The sequence below is a fragment of the Cololabis saira genome, chromosome 22, assembly GCF_033807715.1.
Source record: "Cololabis saira isolate AMF1-May2022 chromosome 22, fColSai1.1, whole genome shotgun sequence".
Taxonomy (NCBI): domain Eukaryota; kingdom Metazoa; phylum Chordata; class Actinopteri; order Beloniformes; family Belonidae; genus Cololabis; species Cololabis saira.
Genome location: NC_084608.1, coordinates 30,723,517 through 30,744,349, shown reverse-complemented (window position 1 = coordinate 30,744,349; position 20,833 = coordinate 30,723,517). Strand labels below are relative to the sequence as shown.

At 39.8% G+C, this 20,833-nt stretch overlaps 1 protein-coding gene across 1 annotated transcript in view; it reads left to right on the top strand.

Annotated features, from left to right (window-relative positions):
* cnksr2a (connector enhancer of kinase suppressor of Ras 2a) overlaps positions 1 to 20,833 on the top strand; it is a 119,140-nt gene that overhangs the window by 58,681 nt on the left and 39,626 nt on the right. The window contains exons 7-14 of the mRNA XM_061713574.1: positions 1,093 to 1,152; positions 1,476 to 1,544; positions 4,521 to 4,667; positions 7,370 to 7,482; positions 8,518 to 8,672; positions 9,550 to 9,639; positions 17,794 to 18,004; positions 20,195 to 20,246. Of these exons, the coding sequence (XP_061569558.1) occupies positions 1,093 to 1,152; positions 1,476 to 1,544; positions 4,521 to 4,667; positions 7,370 to 7,482; positions 8,518 to 8,672; positions 9,550 to 9,639; positions 17,794 to 18,004; positions 20,195 to 20,246 (897 nt within the window). The remainder of the gene's footprint in view (positions 1 to 1,092; positions 1,153 to 1,475; positions 1,545 to 4,520; positions 4,668 to 7,369; positions 7,483 to 8,517; positions 8,673 to 9,549; positions 9,640 to 17,793; positions 18,005 to 20,194; positions 20,247 to 20,833) is intronic.

Genomic DNA, 20,833 nt, shown 5'->3' with positions numbered 1-20,833 from the left:
TATGGAGACCAAACGAGAGCTTGGCGGAGCAAGAACCCGATCAACCCGGAGAAGAGAATCCTTCTCTTCTCTTTTTTCTCTTTTGTTCATGGTGCAGCATCCTCTGCCGGTGGCGAAGAGCATCTCTGAATGCAAAACACCGGATCCTACAGCGTGGGAGTGAGAGGAGCAGGGTAACGGCCCGGGCAGGCGGGGGAGAGATTTGTCCGTCAAGACTCCTTTTCCTGGCCCTGCCCCTTCTCAACCTTTCCCCGACCCTACACCTAACCTGGGACTTGCTGATTGGGCCGGAGCTTCGGGAACTTCATGCTGGCCTGCGGTCCCCACCCCTGGTCATCCCGTTGCTGCTTCCACCTGCCTGCTGTGCTGTTGCCGTCCCCGACCCCCAGTCTGGCCTTCGGCAGGAGGATCTCCCCTTATGAGCCTGGTCCTGCTCAAGGTTTCTTCCCTCCTAAAGGGGAGTTTTTCTTGCCACTGTTTGGCTTAAGGTTTTTCTCCCACTAGGGGAGTTTTTACCTGCCATTGTTTATGTAATAACTGCTCGGGGGTTTATGTTCTGGGTATGGTTCTCTGGAAAGCGTCTAGAGACAACTTTTGTTGTATTAGACGCTATATAAATAAAATTGAATTGAATTGAATTGATCAGGGGAAAATCTTCCCAGTGCCAGAGGTGACCTCAGCTCCTCGTCTATCGGGGCGTGTGTTGAAATTAAAAATGCAATAGTTCTTTTGAGAGTCACCAACAATGAGAATATGATTTCCTGCAGTTGAAACAAGTGGAAATCAGCCGTTTTGACTGATTGGTGGGACAGACGGGTTGAGCAGATAATGTTTGATCTGTTTTGGTGTGGGGGTCTTTGTGATCCTTCTGGACGTTGATTGTGGCAGGCAGCTCATAACCAGCACATATCCTGCAGGATTATACGCTCCCATCTGGTTTGGGCTTACTGGGACCATCATTTATTTTTCAACAGGACGGTGAGCCAAGACCAGCTTCCAAGCTTTTTCAGGCAAAAATGAGGAAACAAATGAGAGTGAACGATGCCGTGTATCTCACATGTTGCTCTTTGTTTCCTTCCTTCTGTCCATCAGGGGATGTACATCAAGTCAACCTACGATGGCCTTCATGTGATCACCGGGACCACGGAAGGGGTGAGAGGCTTTATAATCTCGCTTTACAACAACATATTTACAAACCGAGCTGCAGCAGGCCGTTTCCTTTATGTTTGGATTTCCCATCACGCCTGAGGCTGCAGAAAAACTAATCTTCACTCTTGACTATCTGCAAATCAGACATTTGTTTCCACAGCAGCCTATCGGGCTCCGTACGGATGACTCAACAAGCATCGCTGCTACGGCGTAGCTTATTTAAGTACAGTTTGTTGTAAAACTTCCCCACAATGGCACAAAGGGATCAATAGCCTCGGATCGATTCATAGTTGTCTGCTTGCTCTCTCTGTCTCTGGTGTCTGCAGTCTCCGGCTGACCGCTGTAAGAAGATCCATGCAGGGGATGAAGTCATTCAAGTCAATCACCAGACCGTGGTGGGTTTCTACATGCTCTGAATAGATAGTGTTGCTTGTTTTAATTTTTGCATTGTCATAAACGAATGACTGTTTTCAATCTGTAAAAGATAAAATATAAATGAAACAGCCGTTTCATGTATTTAAACATCCTGTTGTCCTCGGGTCACAATGACCCGCCACTGTGTTAAAAAAAAAAAAAAAACCTAAATCGTTTAATCAATATTTTTTTAACTTGAAATTTAACTTCCCCAGCTAATTAGTTGAATGGGATGTTATATTTCATATTATACATTATCAAAAATTGTTCACTGGAGAAAAAAAGGAGAAACTGAGTCATTGGGATGAATAAAAATGCATTCAAAACTCCCTTTTGCACATTTCTTTCTTTACCTGTAGAAATAAAGAAGATGAAAAAGAGGGAAAACTTAAGCATTCGCACATTTTGTGATGAATGACAAGTTGTTTCTTCAAGCAAGATGAAAATTTGGTGTTTAAAAGTCAATTAAGCTGCTTATAATGGGAGTTTACTGAAGACGGGTCATTTTGACCCAGAGGACACGGGGTGTATTCAGAAAATGAGGACAATAGGAGGGTTAAGGCCTCGTCTCCTTTAAAAATGTGCCTGTTTTCTAATTTAAAAAAATCAACAATCAAACAGCTCCTAGTTTGACTATTTATAATATTTATTCATAAGAGGCCCTAGTTGTTAGAGATGGGTTAAATGCAGAGAATAAATTTCCCCATTGTGGGATTATTAAGGGAAACATAATTTTTTTTGTTTATTTCTCCTGAATTCTTGTGGTTTGTTGAGATGCAGTTTGTCAGGGTTTTTAAAGTAACACAGTTACTAAAGTAGGATTTAACACAGGATTTAAGACACGGGTAAGTAGGTGTAGGCTGACGGTCATAAGAGATGTGGACCAAACAATACAGGACGAGGTGAGGGGTGTGTGTAAGTAGGAGAACAGGGATGATGATGATGATGAGGGCACAGTGGCAGGTCATGATGTGGAGAAGTGAGGGATACTGGGAGTTGTAGTATCAGGCCCGGTCATCATCAGGCTGGCTGCGCCGACCCCGCTAGCGTGGGGGGAGCATGACACAGTTTTACAAACCTCAGTCAGGTTTTCACGTACTTTTTAGATGGACGGTGCCTTCTCTTCAGCTTCAATGTTTTAACTTTGCGCATGCATCTTGGAATTGTTTTGTATTTCTCTGGGCGTTCAACCCATTCTGATGTTGGGAAAGTTTTGCTGGGCTGGGATTTCTCTTATGTGCCTTCCATTTGTGATGTGTGGCAACCAGAGGTGTCACAAGTATTCACATTCATTACTCAGGTAGAAGTATAGATACTAGAGTTTAAAAATACTCCTGTAGAAGTTGAAGTATCAAACCAAGTTTTTTACTCAAGTAAAAGTATAAAAGTACTGGTTTCAAAACTACTTGAAGTATAAAAGTAAAAGTAATGTAAGGGGGAAAAAAGCCATTAAGGACAAAAGCCATTAAAAATGAATGCATCTTAGTATAATGCAAATATATTAAAGAAGCATATATGTGTACTATTGAGCATTAACATGTGTTTCAGAGAGCAGGAGATATGAGGACTAGTTGCCTATAAGTATTGTAATGGTGCAAAAAGTCAAACTTCAGAGGCATGTTATCATTTATCCTAACCTTTATTGGAATGTACATCCAAGTTTAGTTGCAGGAATCTGAGGGAACGGATGTAAGAACAAAACTGGACAAGAACATCTGAAACAACCACAACCAAATTCACTCTATCCGGATGGAGCAATTTAACTGGATAGTTTTTATTTAAATGCCGAAATGAAATAGAGTAACGAGGCTGTTTTTAAAATGTAAGGAGTAAAAAGTACAGATAATTGTGTGAAAATGTAAGGAGTAAAAGTGAAAAGTCGTCTGAAAAATAATTACTCCAGTGAAGTATAGATAAGCAAAATTTCTACTTAAGTAAGGTAACAAAGTATTTGTACTTTGTTACTTGACACCTCTGGTGGCAACAAGGACTTCTTTAAAAGCACAGCTTATATCTTATCCTCTTGGTATTGTGTTAACGGACACTTGAGGGCATCAGATGGGCAAACTGCCAAAATCTCTGCTCATTGAGAGATCTTGACTAATTATCCCACTAAGGTCTGGTATCCAGCAGCACCAGCTCGACTTCTTAAAGCCTGTGGAAGCAGTAAGGGGGCACTTAGCAGCCTACTTCATCTATTGTTTTTGTTTTTTTGTTGTTGTTTTGGATTCATTTTTCTAAAATTAAGAAGGGCATATTCGGGGAAAAAAGGCCATATTGTCAGCTCAGGTTGGATTTGTCTGATAGGAAGCCATTAAAATCAGATTATCTTTATGGTTTTACACCAAACACGGAGGATTAGGAGGAGGTACTGACTTTTTCACTTTTTGACAGTAAGCTTGAGATTTCTAGCAGTGTTTGTATTGCTATTTATAAAAATAAACCCCTTTTTGGTTAGTGCCATCCATATTGTTGCACTTCTGTGTCTGTGGTGTTGTGTGCATTACAAATACTGTGATTTAAACTGTCTCTGCAGCCCCTTTTTTCACTATAATCAGATCAGGCTTCAAGTATCACCTCCCTAAGGTCATTTTTATATTTGTTTACAGTGTGTTTTTGCTCATAAATCTCCTACGAGTGAGAAGTGTAGGCACGGCTCTGTGGCTTTGTGCAAGTTGTGGGTTTAAAAAAAAATTCAAAAGATGTATGATAGGATGCTTTGTTTTCAAAATGAGGGCAGGTTACATCACATGAAACTTCTATAGATAGATTTACCACCTCCACACCTACTTGCTTTGCACAGGAGGCTCAACAAGCAATCACGACGTGGACATGATTCAAACTTCATGCTGCATATAAATGGTGTTTAAAACAGGGCGTGTTGTGTTGCTCATTAATCCGAGGGTGATATTTTCCAGCGCGTTTGACTCTGCGTCCTCTCTCTCTCCGGTCCACAGGTGGGCTGGCAGTTACGTAACCTGGTCGGCTCGCTGAGGGCCGATAAAGGCGTCGTGTCCCTGACCCTGAAGAAGCGTCCGCAGAGCACGCTCAGCTCGGCCCCCGCGCTGCTGAAAAACATGCGCTGGAAACCACTGGCTCTGCAGGTGGGACCGGCTCTACCTTTTATAGACTTTATTAAAACACTGCACTGGCCCACATAACTCCCCCAAGCGTTCCCTCTCCCGTTCGACCGCAGCCAAAGCGTGTAATTAGGTCAGGGAGCTGCGCCTCAGCATGGGTTTATTTGCTGCTGGAAACACAATGGAGTAAAGGGGAAGGGAGTCGCGATGGCTCGCACGCTTCTGAGATGTGCTTTTCTAATTAGCACTGATTAGCTGCATAATCAGGAGGAAAAACACACCGAAAATGTCGGCGTATCTCGACCTTTCTTATTTTTGTTGCCATCGGCTGTGACGAAGCAGACACCAGAGGGATGTTATTCGGATGAATTCAAAAGAAGATTCATTTTATCACAACAAGCAACGTCCCTGGAGTCACTTGGAGTCACGACCCTAAAATTTGTACATCTGGAGGACAGATGTTGCACATTTGCAGCGAGAAATCTAGCTAGTTAAGTATAATTATGTCCCAGTTCGTGGAGATGCTGAAGGGTGAAATGAAATGTGACCATCTTGTCCTCGGAGAGCTGCTCGTTTAGGTGACCAGCGCCGCTCCTGCCGCCTTGCTAAGTCAACATCAGTTGTTTTTCCTCCATCTTTAAATTGGAGCCAAAAACTGTCATTTTGCTTCAGTTTCTTGATCATTTAGTAGAGTTAGTAGAGAAACCTTACCTGATGATTTATAAGTTCCCAGGCTGAGAGCAGAGGTGTCAAACGTATTCACATTCATTACTCAGGTAGAAGTATAGATACTAGAGTTTAAAAATACTCCTGTAGAAGTTGAAGTATCAACTCAAGTTTTTTACTCGAGTAAAAGTATAAAAGTACTGGTTTCAAAACTACTTAAAGTATAAAAGTAAAAGTAATGTAAGGGGGAAAAAGCCATTAAGGACAAAAGCCATTGAAAATGAATGTATCTTAGTATAATGCAAATATATTAAAGAACCATATATGTGTAATATTGATCATTAACATGTGTTTCAGAGAGCAGGAGATATGATGACTAGTTGCCTATAAGTATTGTAATGGTGCAAAAAGTCAAACTTCAGAGGCATGTTATCATTTATCCTAACCTTTATTGGAATGTACATCCAAGTTTAGTTGCAGGAATCTGAGGGAACGGATGTAAGAACAAAACTGGACAAGAACATCTGAAACAACCACAACCAAATTCACTCTATCCGGATGGAGCAATTTAACTGGATGGTTTTTTTTTTAAAGGCCGAAATGAAATAGAGTAACGAGGCTGTTTATAAAATGTAAGGAGTAAAAAGTACAGATAATTGTGTGAAAATGTAAGGAGTAAAAAGTACAGATAATTGTGTGAAAATGTAAGGAGTAAAAGTAAAAAGTCGTCTGAAAAGTAATTACTCCAGTGAAGTATAGATAACCAAAATTTCTACTTAAGTAAGGTAACAAAGTATTTGTACTTTGTTACTTGACACCTCTAGCTGAGAGAGAACCTGTTCTGATGTGGTCCATGTCTAGAAGTGCTCCAGCTCCACTCACATCAGTGATGGAGGTTGGAGTTGTGTAGATGTGAGGCGCCTTCCCAAAATGCATTTAGCATGAGCTAACAGAAGATAACTATTATTTTGTGGGTTTTTTTGTACTGCAGCTATGTTATAAATAAAGTCCTGCATGTCTTAGATGTTTCTAGCTGCTTCAGCACACCGTGATACAAGTAGCTGTGTCAACAAAGTTGTGCAGACCTTCATGACGAGATAATGAGGAACATTAATTAAAATGAGGTGTGTTGGTGCAGGGAAACATCTCAAACATGCAGGACAGTGAGGCCCCGAGGACCAGGGTTGGGAAACACTGGAGTGAAAGATCAAATTATAACTTTATTGTGTAACAGAATGTACTTTACACATATTTCCCAGCAGAATTATTGATCTTCAAATATTTGTGGTAACCTCATCAAGATAGAGCCTGATTTTAAAATTTCCTCTCATGTTTTTTTTTTACTTCTACTAAACTTTATTTGTAACATTCAGTAGCTGCAGTGCAAACAAAACACATCATACAAAATAACGTACGAGTCGCCCGAGTCGTACTTCCCAAGTATGAACTACCAAGTACACAATCCAAACTTAATGGCTAATTATGTCTCATAAAATGTAAAACATTTGCACACTGGAAGCAGATATTAATTTGCATTTGATTATCTTTACCTTTACCTATCTTTATCTTTACTTTGGGTAATCTTTTCATCAGATTACAAAATGAGACGGATTATTTTGTTATTATTAATTAACATCGACTCATTAATCACAGTTAAAAACTAACTGAACTTTTTTTTTCTAAATTTTGTGTGTTGGTAAGTTTGTCAAAGAAGCAGCTCATCCTGATAAGTCCTGATGTTTTGAGGAATTATTTCCAACCAATTATAAAAGAAGTTCTTGGTTTTTCTGCATCAAACTAAGATAATTTAGACAATGAGGGTTTTGTAGAGGAATAAAACATGAGGTAGGTTACGGCTTCTCTCTCATGACTTATGCCCTTGATGTGCATTTATGGAGATTGCATTGATTTTTTTTTTTTAAGGAAATTAAATGGAAGCATAAAAAACAAGTCACGTATAGTGTCACTGCAGAAGTTGGGACCATAGATGGGAAAATAAGACTCATGAAAGATGAGAGACACTTGAAAGGAATACAAAACAAATGTTCCATTTTGTACAGCCAACCAGAAGCCCCGGCAGCGGCTCGGCCACGCCTTCAGGAACGCCCACCAAGAGCTCCGCCTTGCAGGATCTCTACATCCCTCCTCCGCCTGCTGAACCGTACACACCTAGGTAACCCGTTTTCCTCTGTAAATCCCAGCCAGCATGTCCATGTGGGTCCCATCTGGACTAAAGTCGGGTACTTGGGTTTGAAACGGGTAAATAGCATGAGTACCTTAGTGTTCAAACATATGGGGCCCATCAGGTAAATCCAGTACTCGAGTTGTAAAAAAAAATCAGGGGGGATGATGGATTTTATCATATGGGGACAGATAATTTGTGCTGATTACAAATAATATAATATATTACAAATAATAGCAGTGACCAAAACACCTGCAGAAATACTGCAGGAATGACATAACAGCAGTTAAATGCAGCCTTCTGTAAGCTTTAAATATCCACTGGGCTTACATCAAATACATCAAAACACAACAATAAAAAACACTTTTCTGAACTTATCAATATGACTCTGTCCTTCACAGGATAAGTAAAATGGATCACTGCAAAAACTCAAAATATTAACAAGAATATTTGTCTTATTTCTAGTTAAAATGTCTCATTTTAGTAAAAAAATCTCATTACAAGACTCATCACTGGAAAAAACAACAATTTCCACCTGTTTCAAGTAGATTTTCACTTGAAATAAGTAGAAAAATCTGCCAGTGGAACAAGATTTTTTTGCTTGTAATGAGAAGATAAATCTTGTCCCACTGGCAGATTTTCCTACTTATTTCAAGTGAAAATTTACTTGAAACAGGTGAAAATTGTCAAATAAGTTATTTTTCTGGTGTTATTTTTCTGGTGATGACTCTAAATGTTGAAATAGCAGTAAAACCACATTAATTGATGAAATTACATAAGGGATGGAAAGGGGGGATGGCAGTTTTACAGGGGGGATGATTTGGACCATTTTTATTTCAGGGGGGGGTGCCATCCCCCCTCATCCCCCCTCAACTCCAGTACTGGGTAAATCCCACTCACAACCTGTTAGGGCCAACATATAAATGCTGTCTGGGTCCAACCGTTTCAATTTAAAAAAAAGTCAAAGTGTTGACGGCTAAAAAGAGGTTTGACGTGCTAAAAATGTGCCGTGTGGTGTTTCCATAGAGATGAGACGGGAGTTTTGTCTGGTGATGAAGCATCTCGTAACCATGGTAGCATCAGCATCGCTAAGCGCTCTGAGTCACCAAACTCCTTCCTGGATCAAGAGTCTCACCGCCGAGAAGAGGAGGAGCCTGTGTACTGCACCACGCCTACATACGGTGTGTGTGTGTGTGTGTGTGTGTGAGAGAGAGAGAGTGACAGCGAGAGGGGGTAGTGAGTTCAGTCTCATTCTGCTGAAGTGAATCACTTGTAAAAAGTGTTATGAGGGTGAGAATCCACTTATGGGCTCAACAGAAAGTGATGGAGCCTGTTATGCGGCAAGTAAACATACAGAGGCCTCCTGCTGATGGATAAGTGGCTTTAAGGTCGTTAAAATCCCCTTTTATTCTTCTCTTGTTAAAAACACTTTTAAATATCTGATGTAAAACCACACAAACTTCAAAATCTTTAATTGAATGCAAATTAAAGCAAGAGAAAACAGGTTCATTTATTTTCTTTTTTTTTCATTTTATTCTTTATTTCATTCAAAAAACAAAACAATTCAATACAAATACAAATACAAATGTTCCTAACTTGTGAATAAAAAGGGAGCAGAAAGAAGAATAATCTTATCTGATCTGCCCCTTTCACAAATAACATAAATTAAAAATAATAATAATAAAAAACAACAACCAAGTGAATAAAAAAAAAACCTAAAATAAAATTAAAATAACATTAAAATAAAATTACCACCGCCTAGGGGTATGTCAATCAAACTCAACTATCATTATATTTTCTTAACATACAGGCTTTAATTGTTCTTTTGAATGTAATGTTTGACTTGGATCCTTTGTTTTCTTTATTCAGATTGTTCCATAAATTGATTCCTTTCACAGAAGTTCCATCAATTTAGTCCTGCATCTTGGTTTTTTAAAATTCTCTGTTCCTTTTAAGTTATACTTGCTTTCTCTTTTTTTCCAATCTTTTCTGAATGTTATTTGGAAACTGCACCAGAACTTGAGGCTCAGGTTTGTCATTTGTGTTTTGCACTTGCAGGCAGACTGAGGCCCATTTCCATGCCTGCCGAGTGCAACTGGCCGGGAGACTACGAAGATCCGGCCAAGCTGAACAGAGAGAATCGCAGAGGTGAGCGCCGGCGTGTGGAGCGCAGACGTGTCTCCGGAGGAGCCTCTTGGATGTTAGTTAAACGCTCCCGTCTCCGCCAGTTATAGAGAGATCAGTGTTTGTGTGCAGATCAATGCGCTTCATTCCTCTAATTCTTCTGTGATTTGCATCACAGAGGAACCAAAATCGGAGGGGATGAGAGGGGAAGGAGGCGAAAAAAAAAGAAAGGAGGGAAAAGAGGGAACAAAAAAGGCAGAGAAATGAAAGGCAGCCGCGGAGAGAACAACAATAGAGGAGGCAGAAAGAGAAGAAAGGATGATTAGGACCCAGAAAGAGGATGGGAAAAAAAAGACCAGTCTCCCTGACCTCCACCTGAATCACTCACGCAGTTGCCATGGCAACCCTGACAGCAGCTCCTCTCGGTGTCTCGCTTTCCTCTGGCCGCTGCTTAGCAACCACAGAAGGATAGTTGAGTGGAAACAGCAGAAAAAAGAGGTAGAGAAGACCTGAGTTTGGTGAGAGAAGGTGGAGGGAAGTTAGAGAGACATCCAGGAAATAGGTTTTTCTGATTTAAACGCAGTCAGACAAAATCTCCGGGAATTGAAGTCAGTCAGAGTATGTGACCCCCTCTTAGTTGACTGCCTCTCCGCATTGATTTGTCGTGAAATATGTTCAGATTTTCATCTAAATCCATCTCAAAAAACACAAGCAGTTACAGTTTTTAGTGTCTTTTTGAACACTTAAGACTCACAATGCTGGAGGAAACCATTCATGAAGTTTATTTCAACTTTGCTGTTTCGTTGTAAAGCAGTAATAAAAAAAAATCAATCGTAACTAAACGACCCTGGCAAATCCACCTCCGGCCGCCGTCCTTTGAGACTCATTCCTCCACTCTACACCCCAAAAACTGGGCAAAGGCCAACTTTTTCATGCCTTGCCAGATGTCCTGCCTCTCCAAGGGGCTCTGCAGAACCACCGAGCACACCTCATCGCTTTCCATGGAAAATGAGTGGACTCACAGCCACAGTGGACTGATGGACGCCTTGACACTTTGAGATGCTTTTCCACATCATTTATCAAGAAAGTAGTTTCAAACCTCAACTCCTAATTACTCCAGGTGTGCAAACCAATGACTCCAGTTAGTGTTCATCGATGTAATTAGTCTATGATTTCTCCTCCCAGGGTTTTCCTCCAGCCTCAATAAAGAGAGAATAAAGTATAATTGCTTGTGTAATTTAAAAGTCCATTATTGTGCTTTCCCTGACTTTCAAAGCTTCAAAATAGTTTTGAACTGTCACATACCCAGTTTTTAGGTCATCTAGCTGTCAGGTGCTTAATTGATTAATTAGGCAATAAGTAAAGGTTTTGGAAGAGCAGTCATACAGGAGCTTGCAGAGTTTCCCCCCCCCCCCTTTGTGGAAGCTTTAGTTAGATGCATTAATTTATTCTCAAAACTCTTAAGCACAGACCAACCCAGTACATCTATCCGTGTCAGTCCCGCCCTCCCCTTAGATGTGATTCAGGTGAAAAACAAACAAGGTCCAGTTGTCTCTAGCCCCTTTTACATTGGCGAATACCCAGCGTTTAACACTTGTTTAACACTCGTTTATAGGGGTGTAACAATATATCGTTCCACGAAATTTCGCGATACAGAAACGTCACGAAACGTGTCGTGGAGGTGACAAACTGTATCGTGATATTATGTTATTAATATTAATCTATTGTGTTGACTAGAAACGCGCATCCGAGCACGCGTGCCGACCGCGGCTCGACCCGCGGACCAAAACTTTCCTCCGCTCAGAAGAAACTAGTTCCGTTTTGCGGTCCCGATCACGGACTTTTAGGGTTTTGAGCTCTGAACCTTTAAGTCTGGTGTAGAGTTAAGCCTTACCTTATTAAATTAAACCTTTTTCGGGTCGGGGAAAACTTCTTCAGAGTTCGAGAGTACTTTACTGTCCGCTCAACAGTGTAGGATTTTAGAACATCAACACAGCACCTAGTGCCGTACTGTGGCGTATCACTCCGCCCAATCTAAAACAGACTAAACACTACAGATAAACTGACTAGTGTCATTATAGTCCCTGATTTACATCCGAATATAAAGAATAGATTTATAAAATAATGAACCCTGATTTACCAAAATAACCTTCTTAACAAAAATAAATCTCCTCTTACACTTATAAGGTGAACATGAATCAATCTTTTTTTATGATGTAAAATTGTATGTATTTATTTACTTAATTTTAGTTGTTAAGTTTCTGGAAAAGAAAAAAGTCAAATCATACATGAGAGAAACTATTCAGTTTGTGGCAAAATATTTGTACTTGTATGAAACTGAAGATCATAATGCAAACCTGACATTTACTTTGAGTTCAGTTTGTGGAAAATGGTTGGCCTGGCTTTCTCTTTAAAACTTAAACAGTTATAAAGCATTACAAACTGTAACAATAGGGCAAACGTACAGTATTGTTTTGTATTTTGTGTCTTTCAAATAAAAGACAATTTTTTCCAGTCATATGTTCCTCATTCAAGGCTGTCAAAAAGATACTGCTATAATATCGTACCGTATTGTGAGATTAGTGTATCGTTACACCCCTACTCGTTTAACACCTGTCCTTTTTGCATGAACTGACACATGGTGGCGCCTTGACCCGGCCCTGGGAATAACTCGCCTCCAAGGGCACACGTAATCGCGGGTCAGGACTAATGTAAGGAGAACTGACAGGGAGGGGCAGGTCGTGGGTGGGAGTTGTTGATGACGAGTCATAAATCAACTCATTACAGAACTGACTGGCTGCTGAAATAATGAAGGCTTTGTAAGGCACAAAACTCGGGTCATTGACAAACTGAAGCGCCTCTGAAAGAAGTTATTCACAGCAAGAGTGGCTGCACAAATCCTGTTGTTACTCAGCATGGATCCGCCACTCGCTCCACCAGCCCGCTCTTCTGATGTAGGTGACGGCAGCGAGGCCGACCAGACAGACAGCCAACGTCGTATTAATCGAAAATCTAAAAGCACCTTCCGTCTTTGTGGCATGTGACTAGCAGAAACGTGTCTGATTGGTTTAGGAAGGTAACCAATAACCAGGGAGGCCAAACACACTGCTCACCACAACACATGGAAAATAGAGGATTCAGTTAGTTTTATTTTATTTTGGTCCATTAGTCAATCAAAACATGCACCACAGTGAAGCTGGATATATAAATAAATGAACCAAAAAAGGTGTAGACTGAAACCGTAGCTTATATGATGCCTACCCTTTTTTACAAAACATCACAACAAATCAAAATAAAAAGTATTACACAGATCAATTACAACAAAAGCATGTGATATAGAGGATTTACAGGAGAAGCTGCTCTTGGTCATAGTTTATATTTATCAATTGCCCTAAGTTTAAACATTTTTTTGAATTTGCGGATAGAACTACACATTTTTAGATCATCACAGAGACTATTCCACAAGTTTACCCCTTTAACAGAAACACATGTACTTCTAAAGTTTGTCCTTACCTTTATTTTTTTAAACATACAAGTTCCCCTGAGTTCATACTGACTTTCTCTGGTGAAAACATTTCCTGAATGCAGTAAGGAAGTAGGTTGTTGTGTGCCTTATACATTATAAGAGAAGTCCTTAGCTCAACTAGATCTACACATTTAAAGGTATTTAGTTTAATGAAGAGTGGGTTCGTTGGGTTGCAGTATTTTGAATTATTTACAATTCTAATGGCTCTCTTTTGTAATTTAATTATTGGATCAATGTTTTTTATGTAAGTATTTCCCCATACCTCCACACAGTAAGTCATGTATGGAACAATGAGTGAACAGTACAGTATGTAAGTGGATTTCTGATTTAAACGTTCTTTTCTCTTGTATAGGATTGCAATGGTTTTGGACAATTTAGATTTAATATTGTTTATATGTATTTTCCAATCAAGTTTATCATCAATTATCACGTCCAAGAATTTATTTTCACATACTCGTTCAATTTCAACATCATTAATTTTAATAATTAAAAAATTCAGGCTGAGAGTTTTGTTAAAAGTGATAAAAGTCAAATATTTCATGTTTGGTGCTCGATGGGTATGACCAGGGATCCAGACAGCGGGAGACGGGAGCAGGTTGGCAGGTTAAAGCTGTTCATTCTAAGCTGTTTTATACTTTCATCGTTTTTTTTGTGTTGTTTTTTTTGTCTAAATGTGCTTCATGGTTGTGGCGCTGGAGGCTATCCCAGCTGTCACTGGGTGATGGGCAGGGTGCACCATGGGTGTGTTACCAGTCCATCACACGGCCACAAAGATAATTTTAGATTCCCTCGAATAACCAAACAACCACCTCGTTGGACTCGTAGAGGAAGGCACAGGAAGAGCACACACTCCCGGGACGTATTTGAAGCTTTTCATGTCATTTACAAAATATTGAGGCGCCATCAGGTGCAATGATCCAGCAGGGAAACATTTACAGAGCAGAAACACCGCATCTAACCAAGTACAATAGCTTTTTTTTGGTATTTTAGTATGAAATGGTCATCAAGTGCTTTATAAAGAAGATCTTACCTCAAATCAGATTCTTTATGAGCTTATTTGTCATATAATGGTACAAGATGTGACTTTCTGCTCACCTGTTTATATTCAAATTAATTGGAATTGGACTTTTCAGTCTTACTTTAATACTTTATGCTCTTTATTGGCCAATCTGACAGTTTGACCTGCTTTAAGGGAGCTAATTAAGGAAGAATTCACTGTCTGCACTCGCTGCCTGAAGTGTCGAAAAGCTCATATGTACAAAATCTGGCCTTAAATTTGATGAGGCAATTTCTTTGTCTTCGCTGTAACAGAGCGCTCTGCGGAGCAGAATCATCGTACAGCATATCATGTTTCTGACAGCTCGTATATCTGAAGGCCATTTATACGAAGATGTACACATAATACTCTGTCCTCATAAAACTAGCTGCGTGTGCGATAAAAGATGTTCTGCCTTCATAAAAATCATGCTGCAGATAAAATGAAATAAAACTACAGAAACACGAACAGATGAACATTTCTGAGCTTTCCACTTCACAGAACCGCTTCGGGTCGGCCTTGAACAGCAAACTTGAGGTCGTTCCAGCATCTCTGGGATGTTACGGTCCGAGCTCTGACTGGACCCTCCAGTGGAGGGATTTATTCCTTCTGACGTCAATTTACTTCGACTTGTAGGGCCATTGTCCTGCACATCAACCAACTTTGTATCCTGGTAATACTTTGTAGGATATTTTGTTAAACTTGGGATCTGATTTTCCCCCCGAGATAGTGAAGCAAGCCCAAATCATGATGCGACCTCTACCGTGCTTCATGGTTCAGAGGATATTGTGATGTCCGTGGTCTGATCACTGATATGGCTAATTTGGCTAAACTTCTAGTGGCTTTTCTCCTTTCTATGATCATTTATGCATCTATAAAATAATTTTTTGATAGTCGGAAGTCCTTTGCACATTTTCACACGTGTTTTCAGAAAAACACTGACAAACCCAAGGACTGCTCGCTGACCCGTGGGCACCTTTAAACCCTGTCATTGGTAACACTGGCAACATTAGTAAACTACCATAAGCACACGAAAGAAGGTTTAGATGTTAAGACAAGCTTAAAATAATCAATTTATGTATTAAAGGATAGTTTAGACCGGGGGTCGGCAACCCGCGGCTCTGGAGCCGCATGTGGCTCTTTAGCGCCGCCCTAGTGGCTCCTGGAGCTTTTTCAAAAATGTTTGAAAATGGAAATCGATGGGGGAGGGAAATATATTTTTTGTGTTAATATGGTTTCTGTAGGAGGACAAACATGACACAAACATTCTGAACGTTTTCCAATGCTGTAAAAATGTGTAGAATAACAAATATTTCGACTTTTTTCTCGACATTTCGACTTTTTTCTCGACATTTCAACTTTTTTCTCGAGATTGTACTTCAACATTAATCTTGACATTTTGACTTTTTTCTCGACATTTCGACATTTTGACTTTTTTCTTGACATTTCGACTTTTTTCTCGACATTTTGACTTTTTTCTCGACATTTCGACTTTTTTCTCGAGATTGTACTTCAACATTAATCTTGACATTTCGACTTTTTTCTCGACATTTCGACTTTTTTCTCGTCATTTCGACTTTTTTCTCGACATTTCGACTTTTTGTGCAATAATGAAGTGCATAATGAAAAAAAAGATCTTCCCCCAGTTATAACTAATAGAGATACATGCAGCACGTGTTGCATTCATTTTAAGGCTTATACAAGACTCATTTTTTGCGGCTCCAGACATATTTGTTTTTTGTGTTTTTGGTCCAATATGGCTTTCAACATTTTGGGTTCCCGACCTCTGGTTTAGACATTTAGGATAAAGCAAGAGAATAAACTGCATTGGTTAGGTGTCTCTACTCGCTGCTGCCGTTGGCTGCTCCTCTGCCACTGCAGAAAGGGTTAGGGTTAGCAAAGTTTACAGGCAAACTGAACGGGCCATTTTAAAACTGAGCAAAAACTGAGCTGTTGTAGTCATGCAAAAAATTAATTATCCATTTGATATTACGAGTGAAAACTTTAGCTATTTATTTAAGGAACATGTGAGACTTGCTTTATCTTATTAAAACGGGGGTAGTATCTCTTTGAGTGACAAAAGAAAACAAACCTCACTCTGAGTCGAGCGTTTATTGAAAAATGTTACAAAGCACTTTGTGTCTGTATTTTGCAAGTTATTTTTGTTTTTATTCGGTTTACTGAACAATAAGCTCTAACTTAGCTCTCCTGACTTGTTTATTTACTCTCCAGAAAGTACATTAGACCCTGTCATCTGAATAATAAGAGCTCTTTGCCATAATTTCGGTAAATATACGGTTCAATTTCATGCTGCGGTATTGGAGCTGGTTTTTGAACGTACAATAGCTTCCCTTGGCACAAGAGCATTGGAGCCTTTGTGTGATTAATTGGTTTGGGACTTCATTTTCACTCCTTTTTTTTCAGTGCATTTCTCCGTGGAGGAGCATAAAACTTGTGGCAGGATAAGTGTCAGTGCATCCTCTTGTGAAAACTCGTAAACTCTGCATGGAGCTTCCAGAGAAGTCATGCAGCTTTAGGATAAATGTACTTGAATGAAGTGAAGCTGCCTGAAGGGAATTTGTGCCTGTACTGTAAGGGGACTGCAGTCCTCCCGTAACCTTATTACACAGCTGCACTGGCTCCAAATGGCTCGCTCGACTTAATTTAAAAAAATAATCTCTTACTTTTGGTTGAAATGAATCAAAACACTAGAAGGTCATCAGATGAGTCACAGTTTGTTATTTGAGAGGATTTGGATGAAGTGACTTTCAGTTTGTCAGAGATTTCACACACGACTGCCCTCATTTTAATAAAGCAGATATTAAATTTCACATACTGTATTTGTAAATGTGATTAAACTCAGAAAACCTCGCCGTAGTCATGCCTGATGGCGTCACTAAAGGGCCGGCAGATGAGGTACTTTCAACGTCATGCTGCTTAGTTGTTTTTGCAATTGCCCCTCGGGGATAAATAAAGTTATTCTGAATCTGAATCTGAATCTACGACGGAGTATTAGGGCCAAACTAAGACAAAAAAAAAGGAAATTGCGAGAATAAAGTCATAATAATATGAGAATAAAGTCGTAAAATTACGAGAATAAAGTCATAATATTTTGAGAATAAAGTCGTAATATTTTGAGAATAAAGTCCTAATATTAAATATATTATAAATATATAAATATAACTTTACAAGATGCTCAATATTCCTCATTTTAACACAGGGAGAAGATGCTCTTCCTGTTAGAGTTCTCATAAATTATATTCTCATAATATTACGACTTTTTTCTTATAAATTACGACTTTATTCTCGTAATGTTACGACTTTATTCTCGTAATGTTACGACTTTATTCTCGTAATATCACGACTTTATTCTCGTAATATTACGACTTTATTCTCGCAACATTATGACTTTATTCTCATAATATTACGACATTATTCTCATAATATTACGACTTTATTCTATTACGACTTTATTCTCGCAACATTATGACTTTATTCTCGTAATTTTACGACTTTATTCTCATTATACTATGACTTTATTCTCGTAATTTCCTATATTTTTTTTGTCTTAGTTTGGCCCTAATACTCCGTCGTAAGTATCTGATGTGTTTTACAGAAGCCTCCATGATGCGCTACATGGCGCTGCCCGGCGGGGACGAGCGGACCGCCCACGAAGACTACTCCTCCCACACGGCGCGTCCAGGCAAACGCTCCAATGACACGGCCAAACGCGCCAAGAGGCGGAGCCACCACAGCCAGAGCCCCTCCCACTATCTGCAGACCAATCAGAGAGACTCTCCTCCAGAGAGCCCGCCCCCATTTATCAAGTAAGGATGTTACTTTGGTTATCTATTTGTATATTCTTTCATATTTATTTTATTCTCTGATTCTTTGGTTGTTTCACATTGCTCTTCCTTTTTTTTCTGTTTCACTTTTGCTTTTGTTGTATTGATGACTTGTTGATCTTTAAATCCAGAAAAGGCCCATTTTTAAGAAGTCTTGAGGATCTCAGTGTTTCTTTTCAAGACTGAGCAGTTTAGATAAACAAGATGCATGCTTTGAATTGGACGACAATGACTGTGTTTACATGCAGTGAATAACCCTTTTAAAACCCGAATATTAGCAATAAACTTCTTTTGGACGGCCATGTAAACACCAATAACCCCTTTGAATAACCCGAATTTGCTCATATTCGGGTTTTTAAAAACCTGAATATGACCCCTGGGTTACTCCTTTTAAAACCCGAATATTCGGTCATGTAAACGCCAAACGGGAAATCCCCATCAAACGGAACATGAATTTGTTTTCTGCTCATGCTCTTTTCGCAAGGAATCCTGGTCTTTTGAGTCCAGGGAGTTCTTATAAACACGGAGAAACGCCAGACCAGGAGGAGACTAATCACTTCATAAATGTAATGAAGGATATGAACATTTTGGCATTTGTAGACGGTAGAAAGTACCGGGATAGCGAGATTTAAAAGAATGTGAGCAAAAATTTGCGCGAAGCAGCATTTGTTTTGAATTTGGATACAGGAAGAAGAAGCAGAAATGACGGTAATTGCGTCATGATGTTCTCGGTGCATCGCTGTTTTGATCGAGATATCCCAAATGATTAATTACCATGTAAACAGGGACAACCCTGTTTGCTCAAACATGTAAACGGAATATTCCGAATGTTTCAGTAACCGAATTTTGACTGCATGTAAACGTAGTCAATAGTCAGTAATTTTAGCCTGGTGAATGCTGTCTGGGAACAAAAAAAAAAAATTTACGTGAGCTGTGCTTCACTCTGGAACTGGGAAAATGTGGATTCAATACACCGCATGACTTTTCCACTGCGTCCAATCTTTACTTTCGTTACTCGTTTTTTTTTCTTTCCAGTTAGCCCTACTTACCCTGTGATGGACTGGTGACCTGTCCAGGGTGCACAAATGCATTTATACCCTGAAAGAGCTGGAATAAACTCCAGACCCCAGACAGAGAATATGGAAGTGGGTCCAGATAATGGATGAATAGATGGAGGGATTCTTCAAAGTTTTTCGAGTTGAAAGAAATAGATACCCATCAGTATCGCTAAGTGAATAATTGCATAGTTATTACTCTCTTATACTAATATGGATTGCTAAATTGAAAATCTTTTGTGGAACTTTTGTGGCACTTTCACGATTAATCATCTTTGTGAGGTCTACTGCCAATTTTCTTCAATTACAGTAGATTGTTCAAAACTTTCTTTTCAAAACCACATATCTTTCTTACTGACGAGGGTCTACAGATATTTTTCCCAGTTTTCATAATGCATTGTTTTGTGGTTTTTGATTTGAAGTGTTTGCTTTGTTTGCTGAGTGGAAACCAATACACTTTATTTCTAATATTGATCATTTTGAAACCTTTTTAAACCAGATCTATTGAAGCCTCTCTGCCACGAGTATCCTTAGTTCCTCTACCTTTTCATGTCTTTTCTACCTCCTTTAACTTTTTTAAGTGAGTGTCGTTAATGTTTGGATGTCTACATGAATAGCAACACAACTCCAGGTTATGAAACTCTTCTAACGCTGCTTTATAATTTGTGTCATTATTGGCCTAAAAAGTCGTGGCTGACAGATTTGAGACAAGAGCTGTAGGTTTTTACCTCTGACGTAAAAGCGCTGCAGTGAAGTGTGTCCCAGGCGAACGCTGACTCGTTATTACCCCCTGTCACTTCAATGACATCTGTTCCCCCTGCCTGTCCGTCTGAGCTCGCCGCTGTCTGCTCCAGTCACTTTGGCCGCCGGTGACCTTATCCAACTTGACAGCGTCTCTTTGAAAATTAAAAACGTTTGCATGTGTGTGTTCCGGCGCCCGCGCCGTAATGTGTGTTTGAAGCGTCGTGGTGCTGCCATGGCAGATGGCGTGTCGGTGGGAGTGGGCGGGTTCCTGTCATCTGTCCTTCTGAGCGCGGTGAGTGGACGAGCTCCGGGCCGTGACACGTGTAGTATCATGACATCAGAGCTGGTCTGTTGGCCCGTCTGACCCGTCCAGGGTCAGGTCTCAAGTGTTCCTGTCGGAGTTCACAGTTCCTAAGGTGAAAGATGTACGGTGGCCGAGACCCGCCATTGCTGCAAATCAAATAAACGCCGCTGCAAATAAAAAAGAAACTATGCAAATAAAAAAGCTACAAGGGAAGTGAATTACCGGGGACTATTTTTGCTGATGCACCGGCGTTTTTTACGTGAGAGGAGAAGAAGAACAACGAACGAGAAAATAAGTGAAAAGCTTAGTGTTCAACGTCGCTACATGTAATTTTTAATATGCAACACCGGTGCATCGGCAAAAATAGTCCCTGGTAATTCACTTCCGTTGTGGCTTTTTTATTGGCGTCGTTTTTTTATTTTATTTGCAGCAGGGTTTAATTTATTTGCAGCAGAGTTTATTTTATTTGCAGCAGGGTTTCTTTATATTTGCAGCGTTTCTTTTATTTGCAGCGGCGTTGCCTTTTATTTGCAGCTGTGTTTTTTGTTTGCAGCGCTTATTTTATTTGCTAAGCGTTTATTTTATTTGCAGCAGCATTTGTTTCTGTTTGCAGCATTACTTTTATTTTCAGCAATGGCAGGTCTCGGCCACCGTAAACATGTCAAACAAACGCACTTCCATGAGTCCTTACTTGTACGGTGGCCGAGA